This window comes from Bos javanicus, chromosome 5 (assembly GCF_032452875.1).
Source record: "Bos javanicus breed banteng chromosome 5, ARS-OSU_banteng_1.0, whole genome shotgun sequence".
Taxonomy (NCBI): Eukaryota; Metazoa; Chordata; class Mammalia; order Artiodactyla; family Bovidae; genus Bos; species Bos javanicus.
Window position 1 is genome coordinate 50323528 of NC_083872.1, and position 20969 is coordinate 50344496.

At 42.4% G+C, this 20969-nt stretch overlaps 1 protein-coding gene and 1 long non-coding RNA gene across 5 annotated transcripts in view; both read right to left on the reverse strand.

Annotated features, from left to right (window-relative positions):
- Window positions 1–2210, reverse strand: part of SRGAP1 (SLIT-ROBO Rho GTPase activating protein 1) — a 312644-nt gene extending 310434 nt beyond the window's left edge. For all 3 annotated transcript variants that reach the window (XM_061416606.1, XM_061416605.1, XM_061416607.1), the window contains exon 1: window positions 1151–2210. In XM_061416606.1, coding sequence (XP_061272590.1) covers window positions 1151–1217 — 67 coding nt within the window. In that variant the 5' untranslated portion in view covers window positions 1218–2210. The remainder of the gene's footprint in view (window positions 1–1150) is intronic.
- Window positions 2211–9336: 7126 nt separating this feature from the next.
- Window positions 9337–20243, reverse strand: LOC133247607 (uncharacterized). Of its 2 annotated transcripts, none has more exons than XR_009736444.1 (3): window positions 19977–20243; window positions 11836–11942; window positions 9337–11174 (listed from the first exon to the last, which is right to left on the reverse strand). It is a non-coding gene; the product is annotated as an uncharacterized LOC133247607 (long non-coding RNA). The 2 variants fall into 2 exon arrangements; XR_009736443.1 differs by having other exon boundaries at window positions 11836–12329.
- Between the last annotated feature and the right edge of the window lie 726 nt (window positions 20244–20969).

Here is a 20969-nt window from a genome sequence, read left to right on the forward strand (position 1 = left end):
AGAGGGTTTCCCTTCCAGGTCCTTTCACTGGACTCCAGGCATTTTCACAACTTGATCACACAAAAGAACTCCCAGGCTGCTCCTGCCTTTCCCAAGACAAGTACAGGAATGCCTTTCTCTGCAGCCCTTTCATAAGATTGTGTCTGTACAAACACAGGTGTCTACAAAGCAATTTTTATCAACTTTGCATTGAATATTCCAAAGAACAGCAGTAATCTCAACACTCCATCCATTGTCTCAATGGATGGTAAAAGCTACCAGTGATAGAGGAAGAGGAAAAAATAACCAACAAATAAATGTTTATTAAACACTTCATCAGCAACACAAAATACTTGTACCAGAGAGAAAATATATATTTTAAACCGCAATACACATTAAGTAAAAATGCCATAATCAACCATAACTAGATTCCTTCATTAGGTGACCATGTAAATGGTCAAACTACTACTCAAACATTCAAACCTTCATTTTACATGCAAGTGGCCTCCAGCAAATGATAAAGCAATATTCCCGTGTGAGTGTGAAAGATGGCACTGAATTCCGGCCCATTACACAGGAAGAGTCAGATTCCACTAGTCTTTTCTTGGTTTAACTGCCAGGCTTTTAGGGAGCTGTTTTATAGAAGGGGCACTCGCCCTGATAAATGAGTGATTAGTGCAAATGTCGCCAATTTCCTGCACTCAAGGAAGCTCTAGACCACTAAGGGTCCAGACTTCAGAAAAATGACTCCTTAAAAGAAAAAAAAAAAAAAAATTACATGACAATGTATCAATGGCTGTGACAATGGTATATTCTTTAAAAAAAAAAAAAAAAAAGATGCTGGTGATGATAACTGGGGGGGAAACCTCTGCTGCTGCCTACCTCCTATGTAAGTTGCCGGCTGAAGGTGGTTAATTTAAAGCCAGTTCTCCCCTATTGGAGGTGGCGAGCGGGCAGCGGGGGAGAGCCACCGGGTTTCCAGCTCCCCGTGGACCTGACGGGACTGGGACTGAGCCTGGCTCGCACGAAGCCCCGGATGGCTCAACCAGGCGCTCCAGTTGTCTCTCACCACCTTCCTCCAACGCAGACCCCCAAGTTAGAAAACGCAACTCCCGGAGCACAATGACAAGAAAGCACACAAAAGGAGCAAGGCAGCCGCTCCCATCCGTACCTTTGACTTGACTTTCATACTCGGCGATGATCTCTTTGTCCTTTTTGAATCTGCTCGGAGTGGACATTATCCAGCTGTTCTGGGTTTGCTTTCAATGGGCAAGTTCTGTAAGGGGTCACCGACCAGTCAGTCTCCTCGGAGAAGCAGAGAGTTGTACTCCCAAATGCCGGGAACCCAGAAGCAGCACCGACGGGAGGGAAAGGAGGAGGAGGAGGAGGAGGGGAAAAAAAGGAGCGAGCCGAGAACTAGATTAACCCGGGCGCTGGCACCATACTCTCGGGATCGAGCTGCCGTCGGCGATGCGGAGGGGAGCCCAGGGCTCGGGGCCGGAGAGGCCCGGCGCGCCGGCGAACTCCAGCGGGCGAGTGGCGGGGGGCGTCTCCCTGCCCACCCCACCCGGAGCTCGGCCACTTCCTCTACAGCTGCTGGGCGGACGCGGGGATAGCGCCGGCACTCCGCACCATTGTTAGCCACCCGCACGGGGAGCGTGGGGCAGGGCCAGCCGGGGAGGGCGGGCGCCGCGACCCTCCCTTCCTGCTCAGCCGCCCGCTCCGGCGCTCAGGGGTCCCGCCCGGGCTGGGGATGCTGCTGCCGCTCCTCCGTCTGCACACACGGCTGCTACTGCCCCGGGCAGGGTAGAGGAATCGCGATCCTAAAACGAGTCCCGGGCGGCCGCCGCGAGGGCGGCTAACGCGCTGTAAGAACGCGTCCTGGGCGCAGCCCCGGCGGAGTTTAGGTTTCCACCGCCGGCGCCTCGCGGGGCCTCCGCCTCCTGGGCCACGGTGCACCGAGACTGCCTCTTTCTCCCGGTCCCCCTTGCAGCTGCTGCCCCCAGGAGGCCGCAGGCTACCGGCACACCCTCACGCGCCCCTGGAGGAGCCGCGCCCCTGGCGGCCGCAAAGTTGCAGGCGCGCTCACGGCCCGCGGCTCCCCGGCGTCTGGGGAGCGAGCTGCGGGCGGCAGCGGCCCGGGCGGCCGCGCCGGGCTCGGCGAGGCGGGGCAGGGCTCGCGGGAGGGGCCCGACCGACCTCTCTTCTCCACCCTCGCCCCGCTCCTCCCCACCGGCGCGGTAAGCAAGCGCGGCGCTTCTCCAGGAAGATGGATGCCTCTTGTGGCCAACCGCAGCCCGACCCTGCGTGCCGAGCCCGGCGGCCGTGGGCGACGCCCCCAGCGCCTCCCCGGCTTGCGCTGCCCCAGCCGCTGGAAAACCCCACCCGACCGGTGGGCAGTCTTCGACCCGGGGTGAGCGCTGTGGTGGGGCTCTTTTGAGTCCAGTGGGGAAAATCAGACTTTGGATGTCTCCATGAACGAATGGGATATTACTCCCAACCCCAGTAGGAACACTGGAGTCTGAATTGTCTTGGATGTTAAGAATCAAAAAAAAAAAAAGCGAAGCTATTCGATCAGGCAGAGAAACATATCCATCTTGAGCACCATATTCTCCCCATCCTAAAAGTAGCTAGAGAACGTCAGCATGGTGGGAAAGGCGTGGTGGGGAAACAGGTAGTACTTAAGATGTCTCTAGGTTTTGGCGGACACATTTAGCGTTTGGGACCTTCTCCACTTCCCAGGGGCTCAGGGGTAAAGAATCCGCCTGTCTATGCAGGAGATGAGGGTTCGATCCCTGAGTCGGAAAGATCTGGAGGAGGAAATGACAACCCACTCCAGTATTCTTGCCTCGAAAATTTAATGGACAGAGGAGCCTGGTGGGGTACAGTCAACAGCATGGCAAAGAATTCGATATGACTGAGCACGCACGCACACCGTCCTTCTCCAGTATTATAGGCCTGATTTATCAAAGTGATTTGTCCAAAGGCGTGTCCATATCAAATGGTGCTAGATCTAAAGAGAGTAGGGACTTTGAGACTTTATTCATTCTTGTATCCAGTGATAAGATTTCTTACTGTGGGCCAACCACCAAATAAGAACTAGGGACTCAGACAGTAGAATGCTGCCCTAAAAGGTCTCAAGATCTATTGTTGTATAAATAAGTAATTACAGGCAGTACTGTAGAGCTGTAAGAGAGCTACTCCCTCTTTGGGAGCCTTGAGGAAAGAAAAATGCACCGAATAAAAGGCTGGGGGAGAAAGTCTTCCCAGAGAAGAGATATTTGAACTGGATTTAAAGGGTGAGTAGTAAGTAGTTTGCCACCTTAGAGAGAGAAAGTGTTGCATTTCAGGGAGAAGGAAAATCCTACTCTGGGGGAACTGCAAATGAGATACAGGATGCCCTCCTCTGAAATACCAGATCTTTGACAGTAGGCGAAAATTATTAAAAAAAAAAAAAAGTAAAACATGTGTTTCAAGTGAGTGCGTGCACATTGTTTTTAGTTATATAGCTTTTTTAAATTTAATTTTTAGGCAAATCTTTTTACATTATAACAACAGAATAGAATGTAAGGAAAAAGTGAAAAAAATCTATTCTTTCCATTTTGCGACACAGGAGGTTAACTATGGAATCCCTGACTGCCCTAGTTTCATGTGTGGCTGTTTTATGTAAGAGTGTTGGGTGAAGAGCCAGATATCCAAAGCAGAGGTGAGAAGGAAGGTCAGGGCCAACTGGGAGAGGCCTCCTGTGCCGAGCTCTTGGACACAGTTCTGCAGACAGCAGTGAGCCTTTTAAGTAGAGAAGTGTCATGATCACATACATGTTTTATAAGGGTAACTGTTGGCAGCGTGGAAGGATCAGTTGGCCAGGAGGGTAGAGAGACCAGAGGCAAGAAGTATACTTTGGCAGTCAGTTCAGTTCAGTCGCTCACTTGTGTCCGACTCTTTGTCACCCCATGGACGGCAGCATGTCAAGGCTTCCCTGTCCATCACCAACTCCTGGAGCGTACTCAAGCTCATGTCCATTGAGTCGGTGATGCCATCCAACCATCTCATCCTCTGTTATCCCCTTCTCCTCACACCTTCAATCTTTCCCAGCATCAGGGTCTATTCAAATGAGTCAGCTCTTCACATCAGGTGGCCAAAGTATTGCCACCATGAGGTGGCAGCATCAGTCCTGCCAATGAATACTCAGGATTGATCTCCTTTAGGATGGACGGGTTGAATCGCCTGCTGGCCAAGGTATGCTCAAGAGTCTTCTCCAACACCACACTTCAAAAGCATCAATTCTTCGGCACAGCTTTCTTTATAGTCCAACTTTGTGGAGCCTGGTGGGCTGCTGTCTATGGGGTCGCACAGAGTCGGACACGACTGAAGTGACTTAGCAGCAGCAGCAGCAGCACATCCATACATGACCACTGGAAAAACCATAGCTTTGACTAGACGGACCTTTGTTGGTAAAGTAATGACTCTGCTTTTTAATATGCTATCTAGGTTGGTCATAGCTTTACTTCCAAAGAGCAAGCATCTTTTTGATGGCTGCAGTCACCATCTGCAGTGATTTTGGAGCCCCCCAAAATAAAGTCTCTCACTGTTTCCCCACCTATTTGCCATGAAGTGATGGGACAGATGCCATGATCTTCGTTTTCTGAATGTTGAGCTTTAAGCCAACTTTTTCACTCACCTCTTTCATCAAGAGGCTCTTTAGTTCTTCACTTTCTGCCATAAGTGTGGTGTCATCTGCATATCTGAGGTTATTGATATTTCTCCCAGCAATCTTGATCACAGCTTGTGCTTCATCCAGCCTGGCATTTCGCATGATGTACTCTGTATGTAAGTTAAATAAGCAGGGTGACAATTTACAGCCTTGATGTACTCCTTTCCTGATTTGGAACCAGTCCGTTGTTCCATGTCCAGTTCTAACTGTTGCTTCTTAACCTGCATACAGATTTCTCAGTTACTTTGGCAGTAACTGTAGTCAAATCCAAATATATTCATATCATTCACCCATGGAGCCACTGAGATTTATTTCATATTTGCACCTGGGAAACATAACACAGCAGCAGAGAGTGCAGCCACTGGAAATGAACTGTTGGCTGAGTCTAGACCTTGTAACCTTTAGGTGGTTATAAGCCCCAAAGACAGGGTACCCAGAGGTGAATACTAGCTCTGCTGCTTCCCAAGGGAACTGATAAAAACTACTGCATCTCCTGGGGCCTCAGTCTCCTCATCTGAAAAATGGGTAAATGCCTCATTCCTGGGACTGTTATAAGCACTTACTGAGACAATCCTTAAAAAGTACTTCTAAGAACTCCAGACCTTTGTACCTACCCAGTGAGTATTAGTTATCTTTGTTATCTCAGCTGTAATCTGACAGAAAGCAATTTAAACATTGGAGACAGTATCTTAATCATTTTTGAGTTTATCATGGTGCCCAATAAACTGTCAATAAACTTTTTTTTTAAATGTCCATGTCTTAATATTAGTAAGCCACCATTTTATTGCTGTAGAAGGTAGGGTCACAAATACAAAACAAATCATTTTGCATACATTCTTATAAGAAGCTTACAAGGTGATTACTATTGTCGTTGTTTTACAGAGAGAACCTGGAAAGTCCAATAACTGCAAAGGCCAGCATTCCAGCCCATATCTGCTTTCCTCTAAAGTGAGTTTTCCTGGTTTGTCACTCTTCTGCCTATGAACTTACAGTTCCTATACACTTGTGATGGGGTCTTCCCTGTAGCTCAAACGGTAAAGAATCTGCCTGCAACGCAGGAGTCCCGGGTTTGATCCCTGGGTCTGGAAGATCCTCTGGAGAAGGGAATGGCAATTCATTCCAGTATTCTTGCCTGGAGAATCCCATGGACAGAGGAGCCTGGCGGGCTACAGTCCATGGGATCGCAAAGAGTCAGAAACGACTGAGCAACTAACGCTACTAAACACTTGTGAAGGAGGTTCACGTGTAGTGACCTGCGTCTGACTGACTGATGGTTTTCCCTTGGCGGATCTCTTCTGATCCAGCCATTCAGAGTGATTCACAAGTCACTTCTTAATCTCGTCAAGTTCTCCTCAACTTTCCCATATTTTGCCTCGCAAACCTTATCCTGAGAATGCCTATGACACAAAATCCAGAAAGCTAGGGTCAGTCAAATTGGGAGACAGTCAACTGTGACTCTAATTCTGTGACTTTGCTCCCCCTTGTGGTACCTGTTTTCTTAGTTTTGCAACAGAGATGGCTGCTCTTTGCCCCTAAAACCTGCCCCTCCCCGCTCACATTCTCATTCTTTAGGGGCAAGCAGTGAGAAATCTGGGGTGCCTGAAAGTGGGATCCATACTACAAATTAAGCCACTCTGTTATCTAATATTTTCATTTTAGGACCACTCCAAATTTCCAGAAGTAAATTCATTATTTGATCAGTAACCCTGGAAATAGGTAGGAGAATATACCTGGTTCCTCGAAGCCACAAAATACACCATGCACTTTATTGCAGCATCACTTTGTCCTAGTAGCAGATAATTTCAGTCATTTAAAAGTTAAATATAAACACATTAAGGAGTCAATACCAAATTCACAGAATTTTTTTTATAGTTTTAGTGTATAAGAATTTCACGTCCAAGGTAGACCAGTCTGCTACTACTCTTCACATCAGGGATACAGTCTATTCTGCCCGCTGGGATGAAAAAGCTGATGAAGCCCTGCCAGTATTCTAGGTTATATTATTGGATCCAGCTAGAGTATCAGACGGAGAAGGCAATGACACCCTACTCCAGTACTCTTCCCTGGAAAATCCCATGGACAGAGGAGCCTGGAAGGCTGCAGTCCATGGGGTCGCTGAGGGTCGGACATGACTGAGCGACTTCACTTTCACTTTTCACTCTCATGCATTGGAGAAGGAAATGGCAACCCACTCCAGTGTTCTTGCCTGGAGAATCCCAGGGATAGGGGAGCCTGGTGGACTGCCGTCTATGGGGTCACACAGAGTCAGACACGACTGAGGCGACTTAGCAGCAGAGTATCAGAACACCAATTGTTGTGCATCCATATCTTATATTGTCTTGACTCTGTGGACACCCCTCTTGGCATCTCAAATTCTTGCAGCAGAGCTTTCCGAAGATTACATTCCGAAGATTATCATGTCCTGGGGCAGGGTTTTATAAAGTATGATCTTACCATTGACCACCTATATCAGAATCACCTTGGGGGTCTGTTTAGAATTCATGCACATGGGAGCTCTTCTGTACTTAAAGCCACACTTCTTGACTTCAGTGTGCATACAAATCACCTGTGCATATTTAACCTTGTTAAAATAAGGTTGTACTGGAGTGAGGCCTGAGATCCTGCACTTCTAATAAGCTCCTAAGCATGTCAGTAATGCTGCCTTGAAGACCACCGTTGGAGGACCAAAGACAAATAGGGTCCAAATTTTGGGTTAGGGGAAAGTCTCCCAGTGATTCTTACTGCTTGAGAATCTTGGCCCAAGGGCTATTAAAAGTGTATCCCTATAAAAGATTTGCCACATTTACTCAAGTGAGACTGATGATATGGTTAAGGTTTTTTTTTCAATTTAATGTATATCTAAGAAACTGGACTGTTTTCACCTTTAAGATAATAAAATTTAACTTTTTTCATTTATAAAAGGAGGATAATAATTTCCCTAATAACTTTGTGGTAGGGCTTAAATGCAAAATGTATATAAAACACACACCAAGCCAGGCACATAATGTTGGCTGTTCTTGCATTGCTGTTATGGTTTTGGTGCAGAAAGTTAACTTCCAAGTGTATAGCAAAACTGTTGCAATTGCGGAGGACCTTATAGGGTGTTCATCTCTTATTTACTTCCTTGTCTAAACTTCCTGTGTTAGTTGAGAATTTCTTTATTCTTAATGGTTTTGTTTTGTAGTTTATTGGTTTATGGTGTGTCTGTATTTCCAGTACACTACCTTACATCTTTTATAGAATGATTTGATAGTCTATTCAGTCCTAATCAACACATAATTATTGTCTATGAAGTTGAATCATATGACAATGCTGATATTTGACCATTTTTGATATAATAGATAGCAATGCCATATGATTCAACCCAATACCATCAGGATGAATTAGTGTAAACAAAATTCGATAATAAAAACCCACTTCCGAATATCCAAGTGAAGGCTCTATTGAACCCTGCCCAGATCTAGGGAAATCCCAGTTGCTCCTAGGTTGGATTGGCCCCATGCAGTCTGCCAGGTAGTCAATCAAGAAATATTAATCACTGTAGTAAAAGAACTTGGCCCATAATTTAACAGCAGCTTGTGGAAATGGACCATATAAATAGCCATTTTCCCTTTCCTGGCAACAGAGGAGTAAAGACAAGCTGTCAAAAGATCTTGCCAGTTTCATTCTGATGCACTTTCCCTGGCAGGGATGAGGGCAGAGTGTTACAATAAAGATGAGTATAGATGACACCCTGAAGGGGTCGGTGCAGGAGATACTAAGGACAGAGGGTAGGAGAGGAAGGATGAGAAAGGAAGAGGTACAGACATTAGTCACAGGGAGAGAAGCAGCAAAAGAGAACAATAAAATGAATGATTCTTCTCAAATGTTCATTTGTGTAATTCAACTCCCTTCCCCACCAAAAAATTCTTCTCCAATTTTCAAGAAAACTAAAGCTAAAATAAATTGGGGTTTTTAAATATCTGTAATTTTCTTTGAATAAAAGTGCTTTAGAATATTTTTAACCATCTGCCCAAAATCACATTTCCATTTTGCACAAATCATTAAAATAGAATTTGCTTGTTTAATCTCATATTCATAACTTCCAAACACCCACACATAACAGTCTTCTCATCAGAGTTACTATTTTCTGCTTTGAAATCCTACTACGACTTCCCATGTGGCTGCCGCACAATATAAGCAGAATATGAATAGTCAATGAACCCATCCTGATGAAAGTATTAAAACCCATTACTTATAAATAAAAAAAAAAGATATGATTACTCAGAGGAAAACAGCCAAAGAAAGTTAGGCGAGAAATGGCAGTTTCAATTCAGCTGTCAGAATCCAGAGATGGATTAGTATGCAGTGCAAACACTCACAAAAAGTTTAATTATTCCAAGAAATACATGCATCTCGAATGCTTATAATTTAGGAAATGAATGACATACCCCTCCTTTTCTTGCCGTTATACTTTGGCAGCAGACATTTTAAAACTGCCTAATTTTGTCACCTCTTCTACAGAGAGACAAGTCTGCACAGTTACTCCTCATTTTAGACACAGAAATGTTCCTGGTGAGTATACCAGGGAAGTGGAAGGTTTGGAAAGCAATTATCATCTGTGTTTTTTTTTTTAATATACATCGAATTTTTATGTAGTAGGTCTTTCTTTAAAGCAGCGGTTCTTAAGCCAATCAGAACCAGTGTTGCCTTAAATTTTAAAAAATTTCTTTGTTTTTTGAGCAGTGTTAGGGCCACAGGGAAGAGAGAGCACAGGTACACTCCCTCGCTCCTGACACTTCCCCTTTATTAACATTTTCCTTGTTAATATTTTGCTTTCTTGAGGTACCTTTGTTACCACTGATGAGTCAAAATTGATATATTATTATTCGCTGAAATCCATAGTTTACATCAGGGTTCACTCTTGGTGCCATATATTCTATGGGTTTTGACAAGTGTATAATGACCTGCATTCACTAATACAGTAGTATGAAGAATAGTCACTACCCTAACTACCACTTTTTTATAATAAATGATTTTGTAACACCCAACTTGCTATCCTAAAAGAAAATGTATAGAAAGTAACATTTACCTGTACTCATATTTTTCTTTATGCAATCAATATAATATCCTACCTGCAAAATGAAGACCAAAAAAACCAAAGTAAGTAATGAAGTGATGTAAATTTCAGTATGTAAACACTCAGACCCAACTCAGTAGAAGGCTTGAAGTAGTCAGATAAATTTAGATAAGAGCGAAGTAATAAGACCAGAAGATATTCCATACAGGATGCACAAATTTTATATGTCAATTGTACCTCATTAAAGCTGTGGGAAAAAAGAAAAAAATAAATGTACAGGTCAATGAGTGCAAGTCAAAGGTATGCATGAATGTTAGAATAAAACCAGCATGCTAATATGTATCAAAACTACTGTGCGTTTAACAAGTTAATTGGAGTAAGACTAAAGCTTCATATAATTTAAATGAATATTTCACATATATGAATGGCTGGTGGGACAATTCTTGATTAATAGGAGACTGACCTGGGTGTTGCAGGACATCCAGCCTTGGACCTGTTCACTGAATGCTAACATCACTCCTCTCTGAATATGGAGACAAGTCAACTTCTGACATGGTCAAAAGTTTCCTAAGAAACAATTCAGTTTCTAAGAGAACCACTCTCTTAAAAGTCTAATAGAGACTGGTGTCACTATTATCTCCTGGGGGCTTTTTTTCTGGACAATTTTTCCTGCCTCATCTTCTGAATTTTCCTTGGAAGAACTCGGAGTTAGATCTGTATCTCATTTCATTTGCTGAAGGTAGGCATTCCCAATAGAAAGGAACTTTTGCCCCAAGAGGTGTAAGATTATGGGGTTTGGAAAGACATTATAATATCCATATTCTTTTTTAACTTCCTTTTTTGTATATGCTATATTTTGTAAACAGTCTTACAGGAGTAAGACATATGAAACTATAGTTTACGTATGTACTTTATTAAAAAATAAACAGATACTGAGGATGAATGCACAGATCTTTTTTTTTTTTTTTGAGTCTTTTTTTTTTAAATTTTATTTTTAAACTCGCTCCAGCCATATCAGATCTTTTTTATTGATGGGGTTAGTCATAATAAAAGTTATAGATAGGGCCCTGTCTATAAATACAGTCTGACGCAGAATAGCAGATAGACTTTGGCCATATCTGACATCCTTTCAGAATCCTCAAGTACTAATGGTGATCCTTACCTATTATTTGATTAAGGTGCATTTGTGACAGTCCTCGGCGCCTTCATGATTGACCGTCACAGCAACACGGCTTCATTTCTTGCCACACCCACACTCTCCCTTGCTTCAGCCGCACTCCATCTCTCATTGAGATGGACGACGCTTTGGAGGCATCGTGCCGCTCCCTCACACCCTCACACTTTTGCAAGGGCTTTTCCTCTACTTGGAACTGTTGGCGAGGAAGACTTTTCTCTACCCTCTTTGGTTCAGGTTTTTGGGGCCTGTGAATTAAATTGACAAGAGACAGATTAGTAGAAAAAAAGGTATTTGTATGCATACCAATGCTAACAAAAAAAATAGCTAGCTTGCTAAATGGTTAAAGGCTTATATACCTAACTATTAAAAAAGGGGGAAGAACAGGCTTCTCTAGAAAGGACAAAGAAATGTCTTTAGGAAAGACAAATGGGTTTTTAGAGCCACAAACAAGAGATGAGAAAGTCTGTAATAATGTTTGATTAGGCAGGTGAGAGTGGTCTTTCCAGCTTCTTCATGGCCATGAAACCTCCTGGAGAGGGGATTTATGGTAGCCTCGTTTCCCAGAAGTTGCTGCTTTTAGTCAGATAAGTGAAGCTCCAAGAAGGCTTTTTTCTGTCTCTTTTGAATATCAAATGTTTTCAGCCTAAAATAATCTTCATACCAATTCAGGGGTTCTGGGTGAGTCCCTGTAGAATGCACACACTTATACACACATGAGCACACTGTGACTGCCCACTCCCATCCTCTGCCTGCCTAATGTCTCAGCATTTATAACTTACCTAGACCATCATCCTGGAAACACATTCCCTGAACACCCTCCCCCAGGCCACATTAAATCCCTTTCTCATGCCCTCCCACCCCCACCCTGGCCCAGCACTTGATGCTTCCTTTCGGCAGAGCACTTACCACTCTATGTTCTTATTTTTCTATTTCTCTGATCCTCTTCTGATCTGTCTGGTGATGGAGCATGCTTGACTACTGTTCCTGGCGTATAGCAGATGCTCAATAACTGTCTAGTTGAAAATCATGAATGAATGATGATGTCATATGACAGACTGCATAATTTGGATATTGTATTGCTCTTCAGTGGAAATTCTTTGTATTTGAGGATCATGTTTCTTTAATTTCGATGAGGTTAAATTATCAAAAGAAGCATAATGAATGAAAATAAAAGTGCTATAACACTAAGAATGCAGGTAAGAGGACTGTGGTTAGTTGAGGCACCCTCAAGTGGAGTCTCTGAGAGTAAGATCTGTTAAGAGTGAGGTGACTGAGACGGAATGGAAAGAGCCTTGGGTTTAGAGGAAAGCTGGGCTTCAGTTCCAGTTCTGTTGCTTTGGCCTCTTTGATCTTTTGTTTTCTTGCTTATGAAACAGTGGAATGAATGTGTAATTTAAGAGCTGGAATCAGAGAGAAAATGTATTTGAAACGGCATCATAAACTCTAGAGCTCTGTAGTCTAGGAGTGCAGCTTAGGAGAACATGATTTCATCAGAGACAGAGATTTCAGTGTGTTCAGAATGGCAGGAGCATCTACTGTGAGGTACGTGGTGGAACATCAGACTCTCCAGCTGTACACCTGGGAATGAACTCTTCAAATTCAAACCGGGTTCACTGGCTTACTGGAAACCCAGGGCAGGTGATCTGGGTGGAAAGGAGGTCCCCAGATCCATTTGTTAATCCAGTTTGGGCACAGTCATAAGCTGTGGGTTAGTGCCAGAGGTCACAGTAGGGTAAAGAGGCAGAGCAAGAAACTGCCCACATGAGGTGACTCAGGGCCCCCCAATAAGCTCTTTGGCCAAAATGTCTCCCTTATTGGCCTTTCCCCAGTGCTGGAAATTCCTACGTTATTCCATCTCTTTGATGAGGTCTAGCATCCAATTTGGAATAAGAAGACTGCAAATACTGTTATTATTACCTAAGATTCCACAAAGGTATTTATTTTCCTTCCCAGAACAACATCAACAATACTAACAACAAAGAACACTCATTTAGATGTGCAGCTCCAACCACTTTACCTGCATATCTCATTTAATCCTCATCACAGCCCTATGGGTTTGGTGCTATCAGTATCAGCCCCATTTTATAGATGACAACATTAAGACACAGAAAGTGACAGGTCTTTCCCAAGGACGATGTATAGCTAGCAAGTAGCAAAGCTGGAATCAGAACCAGAGAAGACTGGGTCCAGAGTCTAATACTTAACCACTAAGCTGTTACCTCTATATTTGTGGCACTGGAACAGACTATGCAACAGTCTCCTAATTCCCAGGTAACAGTTGGTCCCCACCCCCCTTTTATTGGACAGATTGTGTTTACTTTCTTTTTATCATAAAATAGGGAGAAATACCCCTCCCCTCAGTGCTCCCAGGGGAATGGTGATTAGCTGTCACGATTTAGCCCATGAAGTCTTCTCTGAAGAAAGCAAAAAAGACGTCTGAACATCTCCTCCTTCCCCTCAAAACACTTTTCTTCTGTCTGCAAGGTGGAGACGCACAAACATCATGGTATGGTTCTAGTCCAAACCCAATGGCCTGAGGACCAAGGAAGTGACTGGTTTAAGTCTCAATCTAACTCCAAAGATGTGAGACCAAGAGTGCCAACTTCTGAGAGCAGAAGAGGGATGTCCCAATTAAACACAGGGCACAAACTCAACATTCCAAGCCAGGCCAGATCTAGGGCACAGCCCTTTGCCTGGGAGAGCAGCTATGACTAGACTCTGGGTTGTGATGTAGATTTCCATTGCATGTGCTCTGTGCTGCCGACTGCTTATCAAAATTATGTCTGTGAAATGCAGTCATGTTGTTGCAGGTCCCAGCAGTTTGTGCAGTTTCATTAGTTTTCTGAGAAATAAACCATAATTTATTTCTCTGTTCTCCAGAGATGAAATTGCCAACATCCGCTGGATCATCGAAAAAACAAGAGAGTTCCAGAGAAACATCTATTTCTGCTTTATTGACTATGCCAAAGCCTTTGACTGTGTGGATCACAATAAACTGTGGAAAATTCTGAAAGAGATGGGAATACCAGACCACCTGACCTGCCTCTTGAGAAACTTGTATGCAGGTCAGAAAGCAACAGTTAGAACTGGACATAGAACAACAGACCGGTTCCAGATAGGAAAAGGAATACGTCAAGGCTGTATATTGTCACCCTGGTTATTTAACTTATATGCAGACTACATCATGAGAAACGCTGGGCTGGAAGAAGCACAAGCTGGAATCAAGATTGCCGGGAGAAATATCAATAACCTTAGATATGCAGATGACACCATCCTTATGGCAGAAAGTGAAGAAGAACTAAAGAGCCTCTTGATGAAAGTGAAAGTGGAGAGTGAGAAAGTTGGCTTAAAGCTCAACATTCAGAAAACGAAGATCATGGCATCTGGTCCCATCACTTCATGGCAAATAAATGGGGAAACAGTGGAAACAGCGGCTGACTTTCTTTTTCTGGGCTCCAAAATCACTGCAGATAGTGATTGCGACCATGAAATTAAAAGACATTTACTCCTTGGAAGGAAAGTTACGATCAACCTAGATAGCATATTGAAAAGCAGAGATATTACTTTGCCAACAAACGTCCATCTAGTCAAGGCTATGGTTTTTCCAGGGGTCATGTATGGATGTGAGAGTTGGACTATAAAGAAAGCTGAGTGCTGAAGAATTGATGCTTTTGAAGTGTGGTGTTGGAGAAGACTCTTGAGAGTCCCTTGGACTGCAAGGAGCTCCAACCAGTCCATCCTAAAGGAGATCAGTCCTGGGTGTTCATTGGAAGGACTGATGCTAAAGCTGAAACTCCAGTACTTTGGCCACCTGATGCAAAGAGCTTACTCATTTGAAAAGACCCTGATGCTGGGAAAGATTGAGGGCAGGAGGAGAAGTGGACAATAGAGGATAAGATGGTTAGATGGCATCAACAACTTGATGGACATGGGTTTGGGTGGACTCCAGGAGTTGGTGATGGACAGGGAGGCCTGGCATGCTGCAGTTCATGGGGTTGCAAAGAGTCGGACATGACTGAGTGACTGAACTGAACTGAAGTCCAGCTAATGGACATGTATGCTGTTGGACAATTCTTTTGCGGTTATAAACAATGTTGCTAAGAATATTTTTGAATTTGTTTCCAGATGCACACATGCAAGAGTTTCTTATGGGGTGATGGGGTGATAGCCCACTGGGATAATGAGTTTAAATGTGCAGCCATGTTTCCAACTTAAGGGGAGCAGAACTACTGGACTGCAGGGTATATGCATCATTAACTTTATTACACATACCAAATTGCTCTCTAGTGTGGTTGTGCCAATTTAAACTCTTCCAGCAGCATGTGGAGGTGCCCATTTTCCAACAAACTCAAATCTGGCTTCAAAATTTTTGCCTGTACAATGAATCTAAAATGGTATCTCCTTTTGATTTCGATTTGCATTTCCCTGATTACTGGCAAGGATGAACATGTTTACACGTTTATCGGTCGTTTGTCTTTGCTCTTCCTTGAATTGTCTGGAGAATGTGAAACAATATAGGAGACAGTCCCCATGCACACAGGACATGCCGTATGTGAAAACATAACTGGACCTCTCTAGGCCATGGTGGTTAGTTAAGTAGGCCCGTTTTCAATTTAAGTAAACTTGAGCCTGGTGGGCTGCTGTCTATGGGGTCACACAGAGTCGGACACAATTGAAGTGACTTAGCAGCAACAGCAGCAAGTGAAATTTACATGAGAAACTAATAAATCTATTACATCTCATAAAATATAAGTAATCATATTTGTCTTTTCATGTTAAAAAGAACAAAAGACTACTAAAGTTCTGAGAAACTTGAACAACCTTTTGAAAAACTTCCTACTTTTTAGATTTCTGATTGTGCAATAGGTCTTCACTAACACAAACCTGTTTTTCATTAAACAGTGAACACATTCTACATTCTAATCATTTCATGCTAAAGCTGAAACTCCAGTACTTTGGCCACCTCATGCGAAGAGTTGACTCATTGGAAAAGACTGATGCTGGGAGGGATTGGGGGCAGGAGGAGAAGGGGACGACAGAGAATGAGATGGCTGGATGGCATCACTGACTCTATGGACGTGAGCCTGGGTGAACTCTGGGAGCTGGTGATGGACAGGGAGGCCTGGCGTGCTGCGATTCATGGATTCGCAAAGAGTCGGACACGACTGAGCGACTGAACTGAACTGAATAATTTCATGTAAAAAGAATAGGAAGCTTCTAACAATAAGGATATAATATTAATTCTTAGGTTGTAAAGGGAAGCCTGCGTGCTGCAGTCCATGGGGTCGCAGAGTCAGACACGACTGAGTGACGGAACAACAAAAAGGAAAGGGACAGAAAATCATGCCTGAGCACCAGTGGCTGGGTGTTCTACTCAACAGTTTCAAAGCTGCAGTTTTGGAGACAGTTGCTAGCTCCAAAGACTTATTTGTCCAAATGCCAACAGGCTTCCTTTCCCCAGTCCCAGGCTCTTTTATGGCTCCTCAGTTCAGAAATATCAGAAGCAAAATCAGGAAACCATTATGCTATTTGTAGTTTCATATCGCCCTCTTCAGGCCAAAGGCCTAAACTCGCACAGTGAAAAGTTACTCACTTTCTATTACATATTATAATTGAGATGTTTCTCTGTTTCTACTTTGGGCTTCCCTGGTGCCTCAGTGGTAAAGAATCCACCTGCTAAGCAGGAGACGCTTGTTCTATCCCTGGGTTGAGAAGATCCCCTACAGAAGGAAATGGAAACCCACTCCAGTATTCTTGCCCGGGATAGCCCATGGACCCAGGAGTCTGGCAGTCCATAGGGTTTCAAAAATGACTTAATGATTAAACAACAACCACCTAAACTTCCTCAATATATACAACATGTAAAGATTAAAAATAAATATATTTTACCTATCTATTTTCTTATCCACCATCCAATCCAACTCTCACAGGCAGATAGATATATCTTCCTTCTCTCTTTTCTCCTAAGTCTTTGTGGTGTGGGAATCTTCTCAATAAGGTATTTTAAAGTGTTATCAATTGATAATTTACCCTTGATGCCTTTCCTTATATTGCATTTATTCTGTACCTTGTAATCCTGATATTTATCTAGTTTTCTGATGTGATTTTTTTCCTTCTGAAAAATGAAGCTGACTTAGCCCAAATCACAAACTTTAGTATACCTGCTCATGTTTCTTTCCTTTCCTTTCCATTTCTCTCTCTCCTCCTTCCTATCATTCCTCCTTTCTTCTGTCCTTAACAAACAAACAAACAAACTTATTTATGACTGCTTAAATGAATTTTAGTGCAATGCAAGGAATATTGGGGAACTCCAATATGGGGAAGATGATAGTCATATATAATATATTCAGAGGGTTTCTCTATTAGATTTTAATAACCATTAAGAAAATTAAAATATAGTTAATTTGCAATATTGGATTAGTTTCAGGTATACAGCAAAGTGATTCAGAGATATATATATCCTTTTTCAGGTTATTTTCCATTATAGGTTACTAGAAGATACTGACTATAATTCTCTGTGCTATACAGTAGGTCCTTGTTTATCTATTTTATATATAGTAGTGTGAATATGTTAATCCCACCTTTAATGACAGCCACTCGGACTAGTATGAGGTGATATCTCACTCTAGTTTTGATTTGCATTTCTCTCATGATCAGTGATTTTGAGCATCTTTTCTTGTGTCTGTGGCCACCTATATGTCTTCTTTGGAGAAATGTCTATTTAGATCTTCTGCCCGTTTTTTGATTTTTTAAAATATTAAGCTGTATGAGCCATTTGTACATTTTAGAAAGTAAGCCTTTGTTGGTAGCATCATTTACAAATATTTCCTTCTAGTCTATAGGTTATAATTTCATTTTGTTTATGACTTCCTTTCTGTGCAAAGGATTTTAAGTTTAATAAGCTCTAATTTGCTTTTTATTTTGTTTCCTTTGCTTTAGGACAGGGATACAAAAAAAAATATTGCTGAGATTTCTGTCAAAGAGTGTTCTGCCCATGCTTTCCTCTAGGAATTTTATAGTATCTGGTCTCATATTTAGAGTTTTAATCCATTTTGAATTTATTTTTGTATGTAGTGTTAGAGAAAGTTCTAATTTCATTCTGTTCCCAGCACCACTTATTGAAGAGACTGTCTCTCCTCCATTGTATATTCTTGCCTCCTTTGTCATACACTAATTTACCATAAGCACATGAGTTTATCTCTGGGCCTTTTATTCTATTCCATTGATCTATATGTTTGTTTTTGTGCCAGTATCACGCTATTTTGCTTACTGAAGCTTTGTAGTAAGGGCCAGGGAGCATGATTCCTCTATTATTTTTGTTACTCATTAAGTTGAGCCAAGATTTTATTGGATTTACTTTAAATTAATTAATGTATTCATTTGTAAATAATTGCATATGATGCAAAATTTATTCAGTACCAAATGTATTCAGTGAGAAATACATTTATCAGCTCCCCTCATAGGGGAACAATCTCTAGTGTCAATTTCTTAACACATATATTTTATGAGAATCCTCTGCACATGCTTAATAAAATAAAGAGGAATTTCAGAGTGATGACATATTACTGTCCTCAGTTAGTAAGAGAAAAATGTATATACCCTCAAATGCCCTTATGGCATTTTCTACTAATCCTTTCTAAATACACTTGAATGATTTCTCCAAGTGAGTAGGTCACCAGTAATCACATCATCTGGGAAACTGTTAGAAATGTGAATTTTCAGCCCAGACCTAGACCTAGGGAATCAGAAACTCTGGGGGTATTCTCCCAAACTCTTTAGGTGATTCTTATGTTTGCTAAGGGCTCCCTGATAGCACAGTTGGTAAAGAATCTGCCTCCAATGCAGGAGACCCTAGTTCAATTCCTGGGTCGGGAAGATCTGCTGGAGAAGGAATAGGCTACCCATTCCAGCATTCTTGGGCTTCCCTTGTGGCTCAGCTGGTAAATCTGCTTGCAATGCAGGCATCTGGGTTTGATATGGGTTGAATCTGCTTGCAATGCAGGCATCTGGGTTTGATACCTGGGTTGGGACAATCCCCTGGAGAAGGGATAGGCTACCCACACCAGTATTCTGGTCTGGAGAATTCCATGGACTGTACAGTCCATGGGGTTGCAAAGAGTCAGACAGGACTGAATGACTTTTACTTTGAAAGTCTGAGAACCATGGCATTAGAATATCAATGTCTGAGCCCCACCCCAGACTAATGAACAGAATCACAAACGTGGGTAGTTTAAATTTTCCTCAGGTAGTTCTAATGGACAGCTAGCATTAAGAACCTGGGCTGGGGATTTCCCTGGTGGTCCAGTGGGTAAGACTCTGAGCTCCCAAAGCAGGGCACCTGGGTTCGATCCCTGGTCAGGGAATGAGATCTCACATGCTGCAAGGAAGACTGAGCATGCCACTTCTAAGACTCAAACAGTGAAATAAATAATGATTAAAAAAAAAAGAAACTGGGCTGGCCTCACTGAAGAATATCATGAGTTTTACCTCACCTCAAGCTTTTTGGACTCTTTACCTTTTCACGTTGTCTTCATCTGTCTTGAGTGTCCAATATGCACTCCCATTTTACAGATAAGAAAGCTAAGGTTCAAAGAGACTGAGTTACTTATTCCAGAAAAGTAACTAGATTGGTGGGGCTAGGTCTCAAAATCAATGTCCTTGGAGTCCCTTGTCAGCACATTTTCTGTTTGCCATGCTGCCACTTCTAGTTAAGAGTATACATATTTTCTAAGAGGCTGTAAGCATGAAATGACTTACAAATGTCAGTTAGGAGATGATGTCTAAATATAGGGCAAATGAAAGAGTGAATGAATACAGGCCCCCTGCTGCGTCAAGTGTGTAAGAGTTAAACCATTTATCATAGAAGGGAAAGTTGCACTCTGTCAAACACTGAGCAACTAAACAAAGGAAACCAAAGCTACCAAGTATCCAGAAGAGATGGGGTTAATGGACTTGACATAGAATTACAACATCTGGCATTTTGCACTTTTAAAAGTGCATCTGAATCTCTAACACTATGGTGTTTGTAAGAGACTTCTCATAATTACCTGTAGGTGCTGTCAGTTTTAATTGTGTCCACACTGGGTCTTGCTGCCAATTGCTTTCAATCTTTATCTATAAAAGAGAATAACCGGTCCTGTTTTTATTTGCATCAAAAACTTGATTTTGGGTGTGATCCCATGCATCTAATACATTCATAGTGTTGTACAACCAGCTCTCCTCTATCTACTCATCACCTGAAAGGAGACCCATTCCCATTAACAGTCAACTTTTCTTTTCTCCTCCACCCTCCAGCTCCTGGCTCTATCTGTGGATTTGCCTATTTAGGACGTATCATATAAGTGGAATCATATGTGACCTTTTGTGTCCAGCTCCTTTCACTTAGCATAGTGTTTTCAAAGTTTGTTCATGTTGTAGCATGTATCAGTGCTTAATTCCTTTTTATAACCCAATCATTTCTTATTATGGATACACTTCATTTATCTATTCATCTGTTAATGGATAATCAGATTATTTCCCAAGGATAATGCCACAACAAAGAGTTGAGTACAAGTTTTTGTTTGAACACCTGGTTTTCAGTTCTTTTGGGTACATACCTAGGCATGGGATGGCTGGGTCATATGGTAGTTCTAGGTTTAATTTATTGAGGAAACACCAGACTATTTTCCACAGTGGCTGCACCATGTTATGTTCCTAACAGCAGCATATAAGGTTCTAATTACCTAATATCCTCACCAACACTTGTTATTTTCCATTGTCTTATATTCTTGCCATCCTAGTTGGTGTGAAGTGGTATCATATTGTGGCACTGATTTGCATTTTCCTAGTGATCGATGATGCTGAGCATCTTTCCATGTGCTTGTTAGTAAAATAGCATTTTTAAAAAAGGATATTACATGTAGTACACGCTGCTATATTTAAAATGGATAACCAAGAAGGACCTACTGTATAGCACATGGAACTCTGCTCGGTTATGTGGCAGCCCAGATGGGAGGGAAGTTTGAGGGGAGAGTAAATACATGTATACATATGGCTGAGTC